The 19,340-nt window shown below is 41.8% G+C and overlaps 1 protein-coding gene across 2 annotated transcripts; it reads right to left on the minus strand.

The window, feature by feature from the left end:
- Positions 1-7,634: 7,634 nt before the first annotated feature.
- rbm18 (RNA binding motif protein 18) lies at positions 7,635-19,314 on the minus strand. 2 transcript variants are annotated; one of them, XM_036528149.1, is made up of 6 exons: positions 19,120-19,314; positions 17,051-17,163; positions 12,324-12,450; positions 11,892-11,972; positions 8,424-8,509; positions 7,635-8,135 (listed from the first exon to the last, which is right to left on the minus strand). In XM_036528149.1, the coding sequence occupies exons 2-6, from the start codon at positions 17,155-17,157 to the stop codon at positions 7,976-7,978; spliced, it is 561 nt and encodes a 186-aa protein (XP_036384042.1). In that variant the 5' UTR covers positions 17,158-17,163; positions 19,120-19,314; the 3' UTR covers positions 7,635-7,975. The 2 variants fall into 2 exon arrangements, with proteins under 2 accessions (XP_036384042.1, XP_036384041.1); XM_036528148.1 differs by having other exon boundaries at positions 11,886-11,972.
- Positions 19,315-19,340: the final 26 nt, after the last annotated feature.

Genomic DNA, 19,340 nt, shown 5'->3' on the forward strand with positions numbered 1-19,340 from the left:
CAGATTCCTTGGGTAAACATTCTCCAAGTAGCAGTCCATTAGGGGTTTGACTGCTTCAGGTGCATTGGATAAAGTATTCTATAAAACTCACCATCCAGCATTTCACCAGAACAGTGGTGGATGCTTTTTCTCCATCCTTTGGATGTATTTAAATTTGCCACTGCCTGTTGAATAAGTGCATAATAGGAAAACACCATATGTAAGAGATGTAAGAGACTCTTTAAATCAAAGGACATAGAAATAGTGGGTACCTTTTTGGTAAGAGGACTCTTGTCTAGAGTCCAGTAAATAACAAATGGAAGCTTCTCACAAGCTAAAACAAAGGAAAAATGTTGGGGTTGCTACTATTCCTGAAAGCACTTTAATCCAACATTTCCTGTAAAATAAAATGCATTTATGGAGCTTCAGACATATTTTAGCTTAAAATATCTTCTTCTAAAATTGGATGGAGAATAATCTTGGTCAAGTGACAATCTTCATGAGTAGTGATCATAGGGTGATATCAAGACAGCAGACCTGTAAATATTACATGTTGTCTGTGGTCAGATTTACATGTGTCAGGTAAACAGGAATGGAAGGCAGAAGTATTTCTAGGAAGCTTCCTTGGACACTATCTTGAGATATCCCCACTAGAAAGTACTGTCAATGATATAGGCTTTACTAAATATCATTCTCATATCTGTATTAGAGGAAATGCCTGTATTTTCCAACCAATGCGTCTGCCATTTTTATTATTTTTTTTGTGGATTTTAGATTGAAGCTTATTCACGCTGAAACTTTCTCTTGACTTTCTCTTGACCATTGTTCTGTGATATTGGCAACCATTGGTCCTGTTGAAATTCCAGGGTGCTTGGTAAGGAGGTTATAATGCTGACCATTTAGTCCTGTGTGGGCTCTGCTGTATGTCACCAATTCACCTTTGGGATTTTAAAAGGAGTTATGGTGATGATGAAGAAAAAAAACTTTCTTTCTGATCTGTTTAAAAGTGCACCCTGCTTAGTGACCTAATACAGAGTTAATCACATCCACAACGACGCGTAAAGAAGCTCTCTGTTCGCTCTCTGCTGCCAAAAGCTTGTGTGTTAATCACTTGTTGTTGTTAATCACAATGTTGCATTGAGAAGGCAGGGGACACAAACTATCTTTTATTTCACCTTTGGCTTTTTCCTAAATGATGATGAGCTATAAGTATATTGGTCTTAACATTATGTCCAAGTCTTGAGCGGGGCATTATCCTGTGGAACAACAAAAGCCTAGACAGGGACCTCTTTACCTCTTCATCGATACTTTAGAAATGCTAGTTTTTGGTCACAACAAAGGACATCAACAAATTCTTGGTCAACCATAAATGGCTGTCAATGTAACTATGTTCAAAACACGTCTTAAAAAGAAAAAAGTTTCATTTTTAAACTCTAGGGTTCACAATCTAAAATCTGAACTACGTTATCAAGTTACTGAGTATAACTTACTAAGGTTCCCTATGAGGAATGTTCAATTCATTCATTCAATTATTTCATCCATTGGGGGTGTTTAATTTCTGGAGGAGTTATGTAATCAGTTTTCAAATGATGTGACTAGAACATTCATTAACTCCAAAAAAGCAAAATTTCCTCAAAAGCTGACATATGCCCAGAGACATGCCAATGATCAATCTGTCATCCACCACCTTTTGCATCATGTTTCACTCATTCATTTATGGATGCCCTCTGGTAGAGTCCACATTATGCCAGTAGCCATACACCTGGCTACATTCTCCTGCATAATGGCTGAAGCTGAACAAGGTTGGGCTTGATTAGTACTTAGATGGGTGACCTTCTTGGAAAACCAGCTTCCTGCTCGAGGGAGAACCAGTAGGGGGCAATCTTTCCTCTGGACCTAAATCAATGCGTCACAGTTGTGACAGGGATACTGTATTGTAGGAGGTGCTGTTTTTTTGGACGAGACCTTAAACTAAGGTACTGAGTCATTGTGGTCATTAAAGATCCCATGGCGTCTGTGCCGAAGTAAGTACTATGCCTGAGTTCAACTGGTTGTAATACAATTGCCTGTAGAGAGAGAAGGGTGTGTGTGCACGTTAAGATAGTGTTGTCTGTTATGTGTAATGGTTGTAACTGCCATAACCACTAACACAGTTAGAGACTATACTGTACTGTACACTAAATTTGTATTCTGCTCCTCCCTTGCAGGAAACCACACACACATTCACCCATTCCAAAATCCCCAATAAACATCTGGACCCGGAACCTGACTCCTGTGTCCTGACCGACACCCCACTGTGACAGCAATTTAGCCTGAACCTAGTTATGGGTGAAACTGCCCCCTCAGTTTCAGCACTCATGGGAAAGAGTAGGGGATTTTGTAGTGTCCTGACTGAACTCCAGATCAGGCGTTTTCAGTCTGTCCTTTATTAATCCCCCACCTCAGATAATGTGTGGTGAGTGTTCTGGTACAAAATAGCTATACCATGTGGGAGTTACACATTGGTGGAAATGAGGTGAGGGATACCCCCCCCCCCCCAAAAAAAAAGTGCTTTGAGACTCTTGAAATGTGCTGTGTAAATGTAATCTATTCTTATGTATTTAGTTCATTTCTGTCAGATTAACTTTTCTGATCTGATCTGTGAGTGTTGTGGAAGTGTTTATTTGGGAAATCTGTTTTCATAGGCAAGGACATTGTTGCTTGTGCAAGGAAGCTACACTTGGTGGAGATCAAGGAGGAGCCAAGATAGAGACAGGCTCAAAGATAATAAAAGTTACCTTTGAGCCAACAGCATTGTTCTTTTGTTATTTTGTGGAGAATTATGGTGTCTTCCAGGTCAACAACAATCTTAGACTGTCAACATGAGAAAAGAAAAACTATCACAGAGATAAATAAATAAATCTAATTTTCTGCTCACCTCCTTATTTTCTTTTTTCTGGTGAGCCCACCAGACTACAATATTTTCAACTTCATGCTGTTCATAAAGTGAACTATTGTTGTATTTGCAAAGACAAGATGTGTGTTTTATTTGACATAGTGAACTCAGCCTTTATTAAAAATTGATTGATTTAGGTTAACCAAATATATGTGTAATCAATATTTAGATCTCTGTTTGTAAGTCATGCTTAAGATTGGTATTAGGCAGGCAATCAATAATTTATAAGAATTCATATTGGCAAAGACAAAGGCTGTGAGTCATTTCTCTAGCTTCCTTCATGAAAGCACTATGTATCACTTATCCCCATACAATTATTCTGACTGATAAAATATTCAATTTATAGTGCCATACTGCTTAGGATGGAAAAAAGCAAAATTTCAAATTTTTGCTCAACCATTCATCATACCGTCAAATTGATGTTCTTCCATGGTATTTACTAATATTAATTGTAAAACTTCTTGCCACTCCAGCCTGTTAGCAGAGACTTCTGTGTGTGCCAGCCTATGTGTAAACAGGCTTTAGCAGCAAGCGGGTGCACACATTCCCAGAAATGGGGAGAAACTAGGCAGACGAAACTACTGCTGAAAACACACAAACAAAAATACAGTACATATGTTCCTTACAAGAGGTTACTTTGACTGTGATTATGATAGGTCCACTCTACACATAGGAAAAAACAGACTTTATTTAAAGGAATACCAATGTGCAATACAATTTTTCAATATTAAGAGAATCACAATAAATCCACCTAAAGGCAATTGGTATCCAATCCTTGCCAAATACATTGGCAGCCAACAACTCAATATGCAAAATACAGCTGCACTCTTTAGACTGCATAAGGGAGCAATTGAACAATTTATGTGCAAAAAAGATCCCTGATTAAAATGCAGATTAAAAATTCTGTTAGAAGAAGAGTGGTGAAGCAGTAAGTAGGAGGATTGTATACTGTCAGTTCAACAGAGGTATGAAAGCAGAGCAAATGAATAATTCTGAGAGATGTGTCAGAATGGGGCCCACAGCATCCAGCTGGCAAGGAACCCAGATATTTTGATTAATCTAAGAAACCTTAGCCTCAGCTGGGAGGGAGAGGTTATAGGGACCCAAGGGGTTATGTCAAGGACATGGAAGTCATATCACCCATGGAGTTACACAGAGTTTTAAAATAGGTACCTTAGTTTAGAATTTCAAACAGAGACAGTTGCATTCAAACTGTGAGCAAAGCTTAATTTTTGCCAGTTTTTTTCTCTGGCAGAAATGTCTATTTCTTCATAATACTGGGCCAAGCTACAGACAAGAATAGGGGCAATTTTGGGCCTCAGAGCCCTCAAGACAGTGTTGATGTGAATCATACAGATTTCAGCAACTGAAATTGGCCAAGAACTTTCCTGTTTGCTCAAGTACAGTAATATATTTATATTCTTTGACAGATCCACTTGATGTTCATCCTAGAAACATAGTGAGGGAAATAAACTGATTGAACACAAGGCTGATATTATGAAGTAAAACAACTTTAATTAAGCTTCATGAGGTTACCTAGATTGCCAATGAGGGTGGTCAGGCAGCAAGTTTCCAGTTTCCCCATATTGTCTAAAATGATTTCCTTCATGTTTTTCCCTGACAAAAGTGCCAGCTATGAAATACTTGGGGACTGCAAGTGGCAATATACAAACTACATTTTGATCCCACAATGGGAAAAAACTGACCATGGAGTACAAGAACAAGTACAGGAAATTTTTGTTTTTATACTCTTTTACCTTTGAACTGTCACTATCAAATTCTTGAGAAGAGTGTCATGTATATTGTGTACATACCTGTATTTTGGTTTAATTTTTCTGAGTGTGCCCGTAGCTCACTAGCTTGTTTTCCTCAGCCATTTTTAAGAGTGTGAGAGGTTCATTCAGTGGGATGACAAGCATTCAGATGGTTAGCGGGTTCCACCTCAGAGTTTCATTTGGTGAAGATACTGCAATCAGAGTAGACACTGAAATCCTATTTGGTCACTGCCTTCTGTCACTTTGAAAAATGTTCCCATTTCCAACATGACATTATGTTGATATGATGATGTCGCTATGATTACCAAGCAGATTCAATGCAACCAGTGTTCATTTATTTGTTATAGTTAGCTAGCTGTGTAAATTTGAGTTGAATTTTTAAATGAAGAAACAAAACACCATTGGTCAATAGCTTATTACACATTTAACCTTTTATTTGGCTGGTACCAATAACAAACAGTAACACTAGTACACCCCCACCAATATTTAAAGGTTTTGCACTTCCTGTTGTTCAGAGAGGTCTTGACTGGCCTTCAGCTGTTGCTTTTACACTTACACCTCTCAGGTAAAATGCTTTTGAACTCAATCTCATACTTATACAGGTACTCATTGCACAGTATGCAGGTAAGGTCTTAATGGTGCAAAGATGGTTGCCTTTTTTGATATGCATGTGTCCACCGGGTTTGCAAATGAGGGGATAACTTCACAGGGAGGGCAATTCACACTGATGCAACCACCTCTTTACCTCAATGGACCCCCAGTGGTGAAATGAGCTATTTGCAATTATCAGAACTGCACAATCACTCACAATCCTATGACACCTGCTCAAAAGTATTCAGGATATATCTCGGTGTCCAGAACCAGCTGTGTATCATTCACCTCAGAACCCATCCCCAGAGACAAGCCTGAAGTTCTGTTACAGACCATTGTTGGGCCCTATATGTTAATGAGATGTAAAATTATGTTGCTCTTATGGTTACTTTAAGGATTCTTTGGCTTTCTAGGTTTTCATTTATGATCACTTTATGCAGCCTGAATATGATTATTGGTTGTTTGCTTACCTTAGCACTGTTGTTAGGTTGATGCTTCATCAGTGATGTTCCACTTCATATTCAATGCAAAAACCTTTGTCCTTGCAGCTTTCATGACACACACTGCATGTATCCTGCTTTGACAGCCTTATTAATCACTCTTGATAGGAGGATTCACGAAATAAATAATACAGGTCGTAGGACATGGCCATCACAACCCTACAACAGATGATTACCTTGAGTCCTTATGGAGGTTAAAACAAGTTTTCTGTACACACACGTAGGTACTTTCCTATTGAATTTATTTGCATATTCCAAAGCACAGAACTATGTAAAGAATGTGGGTATAAGTAGTCAAAGTGTTGCTATCCCACCCTCTCAGTCCTGCCACCCCACTGAGTGAGATGTTACCTTACGCTATGTTCCACATCACATGGGAGAAGAAATAACACTATTCAATTGTGATTATGCCAACTAACCCTCAAAGTTTGTTTCAGTGTGTAGTTTGTCACATTCACTTCTTGGGCCAGATTGGGACCAGTTACACCTGCAGTGATGTATCTCCTGTCAGTCTAAATGCAGTGTACAGTTGACACAGGAAGTGCACTCTGAAATATTGAGTGATACCTCTAAGTGCCCCCTTGCAAAAGCATCACAGACCACACAACCAAATCACAGCTCACTCAGAGTAACATGTATAATTAGAAAAAAAATCACACCAGTCTCGAAGCAGGAATATTAGAGAGATAAACAATTCAATGAACTTACTGTGAACTTTATTTATTCAAGAGAATTCAATTCAAAGACCAAATTGAGTTTTAAAGGCAAAATCTGAAATGGCATCTTTTCACTACTAAGCTGCACAACTTCGCAATCTTCACAGTCCAGACGTGGTTGCAAGGTCGAGCATTTTCATTGTCAAAAGATCTCTCACATAACTGCATGCACCAACTGCAAGAGTGAATGAGTTTTGTGTTTTTGCTATGGCCTGACTGGAGTCAGCTGAGTGTCATGGTGAGAGCATTTCCTAACGGTGTGACTGCAGACACAAGATATTGTGCATTGAATTTGAAACGAGACACAAATACATCAGGTTGGAAACAGCACCTGCTACCAAGAAGTTTGACTATTGCACCACACTGATTGACATCAGCAGACATTTATACCAAAAGACGAACAGACCAAAGTGTATAATATATGAGTGATGCATGTCTTCTAAACAGAGGAGAATTTTTATGTTCTATGGGAATTTGATCACACTCACTCAAATGAGAATGACACTTTAATATCAGGGCCTGAGGTTCTCTCTGTGAGGAAAAAATATGTATATTCCGAAAGTCTGGATGACAGAAGAACTGTCTGTGAGATAACCCTGATTTCCTCTGTTTGCAGTGCATGACTCAATGATACTGCCTCACTAAAAAAACACAATGCATGTGCACAGCACTGTCCATGTGCTGAAAACATGAGCAGAAAAGCCCACAGATTAATTAGATCACAATTCCAGGTTCTTTCAAGCCACAGTAATACCAGAAAAAAAACACAAACAGTGCAGTTTAATATTGCATCTGATTGGGCCAAGAAAATTAAGAGTGAGGGGACTTGGTAGAGATATATTCTAAAATTTTCAAGATATACCTGTTATAAACATTATGGCTGAAGTGGTACAAAACTATAATACAAAAAACTCTCCTATAAATAAAAATTGTTCTACAAAGGACACACATTAAAAATGAAAGCCAAAGATTTCACTGGTAAAAAGTGCACCTCACTATTCTGCTAGCATCAGAGCCAAACAACTCGTGACACAATGGTACACCGATGCTCCCGAATCATTATGTTGCATTATGTATTGTCATTTAGCAGATGCTCTTAACCTCAGTAAGCCACAGCTGTATAAATGATAAGTACCTTGCCCAAGGGTACAACAGCAGTGCCCCAGCAGGGAATCAAACTAGCAACATTTCAGTTACAAAAAAGTCAACTGGATTACATCTGTTTCATCAAGCTTTTGATTAGCTTGGTTGACCTTACGCAACTAGCAAATATATTCAATCAGAATCAGAGCCAGCTCATCATCAGCCCAACTGGGGCCCTGACTCATTCCTCCCCAGCTCCATGTATTGTAATTTGACAACAGAAAAGAAAACAGTTTTTCCATATAAGCACTTTATGTATTCAGTCCTGTGGTTTGGAGGACCTCTGTGGAGGACAGCGTCTTTTCACCTCTGTTGCGGGCCTCTCAGGGGGTGGTGTCATCGCCGGAACTTGCGGCCATACTTGCCATAGGGGACAGAGCGCTTCTTTTCAGGGGGCTTGTTGTAGAGGTACACGGATGGGCCTGAATATTCTTCATCTGGGTTCTCCTCCATCATCTGCAGCTTAGCCTCGATGGCGCGAATCTTGGCGTTCACACTGAACAGCGCCGGGGTGTTTGAGGTGGGGGGTAGGGGAGACAAAAAGCCACTTGAGTGAGATGCCAGGCCCTTTCATCTTCCTCCACTGCCCTCTACCTGCACCCACTGCCAACCTCTCTATGAGACCCAAACCTGACCTGATTTTCAGTCATTTTTTTCTTCTCTTTGACTGTTTAAAAATTATTTTGCCCTCTACTTTGCAAACAGAAAAGAAAGCTGATTCCCGACATACCCAAATGATATCAGCCGGACAGTACTGGGTACTATCACTGCAAGCGGTACAGACCTCAGGGTAGTGGGCATCTCTTCCACGCTGGATGAGGGTTCAAGACTGGCAGGCAGGGCTTTGTCACCTCTGTACTGGTCAAACCTCTATGGGGAAAAAGTTTCAAAATATGTAAGTAAATAAAAGTAAATGAAGACAAATATGATGATAACTGCTAAGTTAAGCACAGGGATAAAGGCTTGAGATGTGGGGAGTGTTGCTGAGTTATCTGAACTCATTCTTCAACAGTGCAGGTCACAGATGCTGGGCCCTGTCCATTAGTCATATGGTCGTTGTGTTGGAAAGGGTCCGTTTCCGCTGCCTTTGGCCAAGTCCCTTCCTGACATGAGGCATGTGGGAGAAGCATGACTTCATAACAGCCTCTCATGCCTTTCCCCATCCATGCAACTCAGACTACTGCCAGTGCCATGACTATACCAGCCAGGCCTGTAAATGTATGGAGACCACCAGAACAGCATTAGTCTCTAATTACTCTGTGCCTGAACTATACCTCACACAGTTCTGCACAAAACAACAATTTTACTGCTATAAAAATGCTGAGAGGAAATTTTCCCGCCATGACTACAAGAGCAGTTCCTTATCACTTATCATTAACTTTAACGAATGATCTTAAACTGCCCGTATCATTTACAGTTCTGACATTACTCAAAAACACCTTGCCAGGGCATCAATGTCCATGTCTTTTGAGGCATAGTGATGGATCAAGCCCTAGAATGGGGACTTTCAGACTCCCCCATCAGCCCGTGTCCCCAGGGCTCCTCCCATGCCCCATGTGGAGTCCTGCTTCCTGGGAACTGTTGTTTCTGGCAAATGCCCACTCTTGTTTTCTAGCAGCACTGTGCAAATGACCCCTGGCTGCTTGAGGCACAATCTCTGCAGCAGCACAGACTTGCTCAGCCTACGCTCTTTACAGGCATACATAAACTCTCACACACACATACACACACACACATGCATGTATACAAGCAAACACATTCTCACAAACATACACTCACTCACACACACACACACACATACACACACTCCCCACCCCCATACAAACAATATAAGGATTATGAATATTCCCAAAAATGACCCATTTTAAACCAGCTCGATCCCTCTCTTCCCTTCCCTCTGAGAAACTGAGAAAACATGTTTGTGGATTGAGCCAGCTGAGCAGTTAAACCAGGGGTCTCCAACCTTTTTTCATCTGAGAGCTAAAAATGAAAAAAATGAAAGTGGCTGAGAGCTACTCATGTCTTATATTACTCACACTTATTCACATAATGTATCAAAACACTCAAATTAACCAGCTGAATTAAGATACTTTTTGTATATACATGTATCAAATGTCAATATTCAAAGCTCACATTTTGGATCAGAAACATCTTAAATTCACATCAATAGCATGTGAATGTATGTTCTGTATCCATGTTTCAAATTTCAATGACTCAAGCTCACATAATGTATCAAAACATTCAAATCAAAATTCAATTCACATCAAAGTCATAGAAAACATAACTATGTGTTTATGATGTGCGATGTCAGACGGTGATCACTGGACACTATTTTGGAACATTAAGCCACGTTAAGCCTTTTCCTTATAATGAGCGTCAATGGAGAGGAAAACGCTTAATGTAGGATAACGCCCATACTCATAGGATTTCGGTTTTGATTTTTTTGGCAAGTGAAAGTGTTAATGACAAAACATGTCCGAGAGAAATTTGGTGATCATTGATCGCTGTTTTGGAACATTAAGCCACTTTTTAAGCCTTTTCACGTTAAGAGTTTTAGAATGTCCCTGATGTGGTGCTGAATGTTGCATCTTTTACCGACTGAAACACTGGTACTGCACATGAGGCACAAAAAAAAAAAAAAAAACTTGCGTTCCCATTTCTTATGGAAATAGTATGTTTTCTGCTTTTTGTTGGCCTGGCCACTTTCTTTGTTCATCATAAATCTGGCTATTTTATAAGCTAAACTGGCTTGCTAACACTACTGAACTCCTTGCTTTAGCTCAGTAGCTACCTCAGTAGCTAGCCTGCGTAACTGACGTGACAACATGTTGACAAACTTGACAGTAGCGTAAATTATTTGACTGACAGCTGATATAATTTTGTTTTAGAGGGGGGTGCGACATCTGTGTATTTGATAGGACTGAAATGGGAAGAGGTTTCCAGGGTGCATTTATTTGTTGTTGGATTTTTTTTGTACATAATCTTTGAACCTTTTCAAAGAGCTACTCAAAAACAGGCAGCGAGCTACGGGTAGCTCGCGAGCGACGTGTTGGAGACCCCTGGGTTAAACCATACAGATCAGCATAAAAAAATAATAAAACTCTTTCCAGGTTAGCCTTGTTTATCTGCAAAGATGAAAACTGACAGACAGCTGGGATAACAGGAAGAAGCATGACTCCACTGTTTGGAGGCTGACAAAGAGCAGTCAATCAGTCACAGGGGAGACACCAGCAGAAGAACAACAGTGGTACAAGAAGAGCCCTCAATGGGAACATCACCAAGAAGGGGAAAGGGGATGGACAGGCTCTCAACAGGGACAAACAAAGGAAAACACATCAGCCAACCAGGGTAATCAGAGACTGCGAAGACTCTCCCTTTGATTCAGCCCAGCCTCTAGTCCTATAATAGCAATATTGGCCCTGCAGATGAGGACAGATACATGCACATTCTAATGAACTGTGATGCCCTCAGGGATGATAAGGGCACTGCTCTGAAGACTGACAGATACAGACAAACAGACATTATTTTCAACTAAGAAACTCTGAGGTGCAGGGGGTTGACCACAGGGGCTGGATCCAGGATCAACCACTGCCTGTTTTTGTCAACACATCTGCTCTGTTAACCTTGACCTGAGTCTGGTGTCCCGTTCCCCTCAGAGGGGCGTTATTCTGGCCCATACAGGATTTCCTCACTCAGTACGGCAACCACCTATTCTTAGAGACAGGGCTGCTGCGGTCCCCCTTCATTCTCACTCACACTGTACTGATGAATTACACGCTCTCACCCACACTGTACTGATGAGTTACACACCCTCTGATCACACTATACTGATGAGTTAGCTACACACTCTCATTCACATTATACTGACAGGTTATGCATCCTCACTTACACACTGTACTGCTGAGTTCCACCCTCACGAACACACTACTTATGAGTTACACACCCGCACTCACACACAGTACTAACGAGTTACACACCGTCACTAACACACTGTATGGACCGGTTATGCACCCTCACTCACACTGTCTTGATGAAAGTCATACATAATCAGTAACACATTCCACAATTAAAATGAACCACCAGCCATGATGTACAGAAGAAAGTGAGAAAACTACCTACTGTACAGTGAGAAACTCAAAGAGATTGTCCTGTCCAGGTAAGATATGTAGCTTTGCGTGAGTTGGGGCCTGCAGTAAGAGCTGGCAGTGACGTGTAGACCTGCTGCAGATCCCTGCAGGACATTTACCTTTACCTGTGCATGAGCCCAGCGAACTACGAGCTTCTTGGACAGGGCCAGCTTCCCATTCAGGCACTGGATCGCTCTCTCGGCCTCCTGCAGAGAGAATACGGGAGAGAGGTGACCTCCTCAACACTCATCATCCTCATCACCATCAGCACCACCAACATAATTAGCATGGACAGAGAGGGGTTATCAGGCTTAGTATAGGCAGCAACTTCAGCTAATATTTGGTATCAGTTTTACCTGTGTATTACATTCATTGTCAAAGTCAGCACAATACTGTATCTTAGAAAAACAAATCTGAGGAGAAGACAGTCTTCCTGTACACATTGCCTTGTAGCTATCAAGTCTGTCACTGTCACCCTGCTTATTTTCCAAACACTTTTAAGGAGGGGGCTGAAACTTTCACCCAAATGAATCATCTTAAAACACAAAATGTCCTACCTCTTTAGTCTGGAAGTTGACAAAGCAGTACCCCCTGGGTTGGCCCTCTAGGGGGCCAGACTTGTGGAAGAGGAAGTCAAATTGCTTCACCTTGCCAAATTTTTCCAGGAGCTTCACCAGATGGTATCTGTGACACAAATATAGAGCTTCTCAATCCATGGATGTGCTTAACAATATCATTGTTGTGTGATTCCACTTAAATAAACCATTATAAAAACAATAGGCCTACTATATATAGAAAGGAACCACACCAATTACAATAGATATTTACATTTTCAATAATAAGGGATGGGATTCCTCTCACTAGGTGTTGAGCATTAATTAGAACTGACAGGGTCTTTACACCTTTTAGAGGCAATAAATCTTTTAATAACACAATATGGAGGATACAGCGAGAGGACAATGAGAAAATAAAAAGGAGGAAGTTGGAATTCCCACCAGAGCTTAATTCAAGAAAAACATTTACAACTGTGAACTGCATTAGAACCCTGTTTAGGGACACTTTACAAGCCAATAGGAATCGTGGGAAATTGCCCGCCTTAATGGAATCCATTACTGTGCGGAAAACCAGCTGTCAATGAAATGTTTGAAATGCTCCAACACTGATCTGTCCACAATGTCCTATTTAAGTTTCAGTGTCATCCTAGCTACTTATGTTAACGCTTGTAATTTCAATGGCGGTACCAGAGAAGGGCTCTTGGGGTGGAAGTGACCCTTAGACTGGAAGTTTTACCAAGTGTGACAATGTGCTAAAGTTACACAACATCCAACGCTCCTGCCACATTATCTAGCCTTGGACTAGTGTTACACAACACCAGGGTCTGACCTTGTTGAAGTCACCACTGCTTTTAATTACTGACTGCTCTTGTGTGTGTGTGTGTGTGTGTGTGTGTGTGTGGGGGGGGGGGGGGAGGGTAGCTTTCAGACTTTCACTCTGCCCAGTGGGACCAGCGGATAACAACATGAAAAAAGCTGACAAATTACAGCACTTGCTGTATTACAATACAAGCAACAACACTGACGGCTACAAGGACAGGAGTGAAATAGAACACCGCACATGTGTGCTATGGGATCCATCATGGCTAGACTACAGATTTCTCTCCTTACTGGCTTGTCAGGCCAGTAGAATAGAGTTGGCTGTCCCGTGGTGAAACATATCAAACAACACAATCAGTCCACTGGGTCAGAACCACTGTTGAGACCTTTTACATCATTTGATTTACTTTAATAATGGTGGATACAGGGGGCTCCTGAGTGGGTCAGTCATCAAAAGGCTTTCTTCTGAGCCTGAGACGTGTTATTTGCTGACATTCGTCAGAAGTCTGGTCCGCTGGTGGTCAGGCGGGTTTCGTTGGTCAGGGTTCCCTTGTTGCACAGCTCTCCACAACCTAAGAGTCGTTAGGCACCAATAAGTCACTCAGATGATGTCAGGAAGATGCACCTATCCTCGGTTTGGCGTGCACTCTTCTGTGCAACATGGGATTTGTAGTGTGAATCATAGCCGTGGTTGGCATGTCTCAGAGGACTGCCTTTGCTACACCCCTCCACAATGGCAGAGGATGTCACGGTGAGACTGGCCTAATGCATAGCTGGCCATTCTACAGAGAATAGGGGGAAATGCAAAAAATAATAATGGCATCTACACCTATTTTTCAAACGAATAACATCCAAACTTGAACAGCCACTCATGCTTTATGCTACATACTCATGCTACATACATACAGTATGTTCTGTCAACAATGAATAAACAACAAATGAATAAACAAATAATGTTACCTGGAGGTGACTGGATCGATAGGAAAAATAAAATCTGAAGGAATTTGTTTTTTTCCTTAGTGACAATTGCTGCCTGGGAATGGTCTTGCGTAAGTGTCGCTGAGACTGTTGGGATTGCTTTATTGTTATGGCCAGGGCTATTTTTAATCCTGGAAAGGTACGAACAGGAGAAGTGGGGGTCCTGGACGTTGTATTAATGTCTTCCCCTCGTATCCCTGGAGCTTTTCCTCTTAGGAGTGTTTCTCACTTTCCCAGACTCCACCCCTCCAGCCTGGAATGGAAGCTCTTCCTGTAATGGTGCAGATTGAGGAATTGATAGTGCCTGATATACAGAAACCACTTCTGGCTCTGAACAGACCACAATGTGCCTCTCGAGGGGGCCATTAAGATAGCTGAAGAAATGGTCCGGCATGTTGAGGAGTGGCCTCTTGACTCGAGGGTGATCTGTGAAAATGTAGTCCTCAGCCAAATGAGACATATGCCAAGGTGCAGACAGAGCAGCCCTGCTTAACCTCGCGCAGTTACTCTGAGGTTACACATGGTATCAGTGCTCCTGATGCAAGCAGGTGGTAAATACCTGTGAAATGGAGCCTGTTCAAACAGCTTGCGATGCCACAGTGCTGGCAGCCAATGCACACCATGACAACATCAGAGGGGCAGTAAAAAAAAAAAAAAAAACTTTTATATACAGAAAAAACATTACCATTTAGTGACGTTCATGTGGTCTCCTCTCACAGTCCCTAATTCCCATTCCATATTATCCAGCACTCACACTGCAGGAATGAACCATGGAAGTTTCACAGCAGAAGGTAGGGACAAAAGCGAGAGCAAGAATAATACAGGTCATGCAAGATTAAGGGAACATGAGGGCGATGCCTGCATTCAATGGAATCACTGTGGAGACAGTGTGAGGCAGCCTCGCAAACAGGCAGACAGCAGCAAAGCTACCCTGAGACTACCCAGCACTTTCCTATTTCCTGTTCCTCTGCCCTTCCGCTGGGTACCCCTGCCCCCCTGCCCCTGTCGTCCCTGCTCATCACCCAGCCAGCAGCACCGTACGGACAATGCACTGTTGGGGCCCTGCTACAGCACAAACAACCTGCAGCACATGCTAAATCCATCAGCATCCTGAAACGGGCCCCTGAGGAATGCTGACGGGTCAATGTGTCAGCGTCTCATTACGCCTGCAGCCCCCTCCATGTCGACGCCATGGGCGGGGCACTGCCTGCGGAAAACCTGCTGGGGGGGGGGGGGTGTGTTTATGGCACCCTCTACAGCATGTGTCCCTGTCACACTCGCACTTGAAGCAAAGCGCTGACAATCTCACAAGTGCTTAAGCACATGTTCACGTGACATCTTGGCCACAGCACCCAGGAACAGTGTGGCCATCCAATCAGATTGTATCCAGCAACATTGATGGAGTAAAATGTGATAGTGCCGCAAAAAAATTCTATGACCCTTTCCACACTGGTAGAGATCATTTTATGACATCTGACACACAGCACCAGTCCACAGCAGCAAGTAAGGGAATGAATGCTCAAACTGATCTGTATAATGGGTGTGCTAACATCATTCTAATATTTGCATGGGGGGAATAGCAAAACCTTTGGAGCAAGGACAGTAGCATCCATTCAGATCTGGGATTATGACCAGACATACTGTAAAAAGAAAGCAAGCTGATATTTACAACAGTAGAGAGTACGAATGACCACTGGGAGACCTGCAGCTGCCACATTAAACCCAGCTTATTTCACTACAAAATGAATCCTGGCTGCTTTCTGAGGGTGAAGGAGAGAAGAGCCATGGATCTCAGCAAAGAAAAAAGTTTCACTAAGGTGGACAATTTGGAGGCGATAAAGGAGAAAATTGGCTTCTGCAGTATGATTAATCCTGCAGATTGAACACTAAAGCCTCTTCCTGTTTCACCCCAGCCTTTCCACCACTCTTTTTACACCACACAGAAAAAGGAAATTGAGCTCAGTTTATATAATCACTCAAACGTGTCAAAAATGGGATCGCTTCAAGATCGCTTACTCCCTCATGACCTAGGAGTGAGCTGGAGGACTGCAATCATTAAGGACAACTCATTAGCTCAGCACAGTGTATGGCTCAAAGACCCATTACCAAGTCATTTCAATTATAGAGAGGGACAAGGTTTGTTTTAGGTTCATCATGGGAAAATGGCCAGTAAGATCATGATGTGGGATTGCAAGCTCCTGATACTAAGATGCGCAGGTTTGGGAGGACTCCAGCTGCCAATGGACAGAACTGTCCTGTTCCCATTGAGTGCTGGCTCCTAACCCACTAACTGACCATAACTGACCCCTCCCTCCACCGCTTGTCTATCACGGCCATAAATATTCCAGTACATGAAGAATGTACATGAACTACAGCACAGAAATTAGATGTACATTTTATGGTAAAAACCCATTACTGCTCTCAATTAACCCTGTATACAGACTCACCAATTTTCTCCCTGATCTAAAAAGCGCCTGTAGGTGAACACTGACCTTGTGAACCGGGAATTTACTGGTGCTTGGTGCCTTTGGAGAGATCTGAAGTGGGCTTGCTACAACAAACAATCCCAACACGTGAACTAATTAATCTTACCAATCACCGGCCTGTGGGCATTCCTGTTGTTTTTATTATACCAGGTTATTTAAAGAAAACAGAGCAGAGGAGGGAAGGAAATGCCTGTCTAGACACCGGCCTGAGCAAGCCTTACATTTTCCAGGAGTCCACAAGGTAATCTCGGAGTGTGGTGTGTGTTTTTTTCTCCTATTTTTTTTAGACTTTTAATAACAGTTACAGGTTGACAAAGTAAACACACCAGGTGGGTGAGAAACAACCTCGGCCCTCAGCGGAGTGGGACGCCATGCTTCTCTATCATAGATGCCCAAGTCACATGGAGAGCGGCCTTCCAGCCAAACAGGCTGGCAAACTTGACTCACTCTGTGATTTTGGGGTCAATGTTGCCAATCCATAGGCGGTGTCCCTCTTGTGATGAGCTCTCCGAAAGGATGGAGGCATTCTCCAACGTTTCTGCTGCCGACTGCATGGGCCTCTGGGGAGGGACAGAAGGTGACACGCTTCACTTTGTGATGTATTTATTTATTTAACAGGAACAGTGAGCAGCCACGTGACTGCTATAGAGTTAGATATGAAGCTAAATCTCATCTTTAGCCCCTGGACAGGTGATAGGAGTGACAGCAAACAAGCACGCAACCATGCAATAATGCCATGAAAACATCTCTCACCAGAGGCTCTGCCCATGAGCTCACAGCTCATCGAACTGCTCCTCAAGCTAACTTCAGGTGCTCAGCAAACCGCTAATTAAATACACTACAATTGTTACAAAAGTTGATACAGTAACAGATATGAATATGATGCAGCTGTGAACCTTTTTTAAATCCCTGCAGCAGGTGTGCCCTCAATGCTCCAATTTCAATACAGTGACACAAGAGGTCAAACCAGGCAAGGTTTTTCACTCAGAGTGCACAATGATACAGGTAAGTTCAAAACAGGTACAGGTAATAGAGGTAAGTACAATAAGTTCTCCAGAGTATCTAGACAATGTTAATGTCATGGACAAACATTAATATTGACAAGACATTAAATTGTGTGTGTGTGTGTGTGGGGGGGGGGGGTGCTTGAAAGCAATCATTTTGCTGGTCCATATGGTACATAACTATTTAACAACATACATTTGAGGAAGTGCAGCTCCCGAGTTAAAATTAAATTTGTCACTCTATACATCTTCATGTGATCAAGGGGCTCCAGGAAAGGCCTGATTATGAGAAGGAGTGCTGCTCCTGATGGTAGCCTTTAAACTGTGGGTGACTTTACATTTCACGTCATATTTTTTCACTTTTGATTTACCTTTTTCCAGATCATTCCTTCATACAACAGAAAAATCATTTTACCACTGCATACTCCTTAGTAATGAGAGGAGAGCCAATGGGTTCAACCAAAAAACAAAAAATGACAACATAGAGGGGACTCACCTGAAAGTGCATTAATTACATCACGACTGGAAACACATAATAGCTTATTGTGTTCTGAACACATTTTAGTGCACTCTACGTATCCGGTTATGGATCTTCAAAACACCCGCTGATACTTCAAAAGAGTGGAGAATGGAGCTTGCTATCGACTGCCCCAACTTGGCTAAGTTACATCATACCTCGTACCAAATGTCTGTACTTTGTCAAACGTCGGGCAAAGAAATTTGTGTAGCCTACGTTACAAAATTACATTCTTGAAACCATTCGCTTCAGTTTGTGGCTTGGATTATACTATGGATAGAAAGGGAATTACATTTAGATAGAAATGGTGACATAATTCCTTGTCTTCTAGTTTAGTGGGTAATGAGTTGTTTCACTGCACCTTAACTGTAGCTAGGTGGTTAGTTAGCTAGTTTGTTGGCCAGCTATTTACTCTAGCTAGATGGCCGCAATGTAAAAGAAAGCGTGAAAACATTAGCAAGACAATTGATTAGCTAGCGACCTAGCTGTTTGTTTCAAACAATTTAGCTACCCAGATTGGAACCTTAACCATCTATTTAACGTTAGATAATTTAGTCTTTCCATCTAGCCACGTCTTGAATCAATCTAGCACAACCCCTGTCCCTACACATGCCACAGAGCACACACACCAAATGTTTTGTCAGATCCCCGTTAAAACTTAGACACTGCTGTATAGCTAGTCAGCTAATAAGACACTCTCCCGAGAACAGACTATGTTGCCCAGTCAGCCAAATGGTCCAGGAACGTTTGGCCTAGCTACCTATAACACTCGACAGTCTGTCTATTTGTGCTTCATCTGTTGTTCGTTAGATGGCTTGGTACCTAACTAAGCATAGCATTTTAATTGAGACAGCAAATGTTTGTTTTTTTATATAAATTTTATATAATCTTAAATTTGTTCAAGTTTTCAATCAGTTCGTAAACCAGCATGCTCATTAACAAACAAGACTACCTAGGTAGCTACATAGACAGCAAACGGAAACAGGGTATCTTACAGTTCACTGTCTTCTGTAGAGTCGTCCTTTGACGGAGGTACTACAACACTCTGTCGTTCAGTTCCAGTATTAGCTAAATATAGCTATTTCTAAATTTTATACATTAGCAGTAAATAATATATAAAATAATTGCTGATAGCTAGTTAGCTAGCTGGCTAACTAGCTCCGGTCAACAAACTACAAAATAGCAACAAAGTCGCTCTACAGTGGCGTTTTGCGAG

The sequence above is a fragment of the Megalops cyprinoides genome, chromosome 5 (genome assembly GCF_013368585.1).
Source record: "Megalops cyprinoides isolate fMegCyp1 chromosome 5, fMegCyp1.pri, whole genome shotgun sequence".
In the NCBI taxonomy this organism is placed as follows: Eukaryota; Metazoa; Chordata; class Actinopteri; order Elopiformes; family Megalopidae; genus Megalops; species Megalops cyprinoides.

Excerpts from the sequence above, each read along its gene's own strand:
- rbm18 (XM_036528148.1), bottom strand. The coding sequence starts at position 17,157 with ATGCAGTCGGCAGCAGAAACGTTGGAGAATGCCTCCATCCTTTCGGAG. Across the intron at positions 12,451-17,050 it reads ATTGACCCCAAAATCACAGA|ATACCATCTGGTGAAGCTCC; the intron begins GTGAGTCAAGTT and ends TTTGTGTCACAG. Across the intron at positions 8,510-11,885 it reads GGGCTCATGCACAGGTAAAG|AGGTTTGACCAGTACAGAGG; the intron begins GTAAATGTCCTG and ends TTTTCCCCATAG.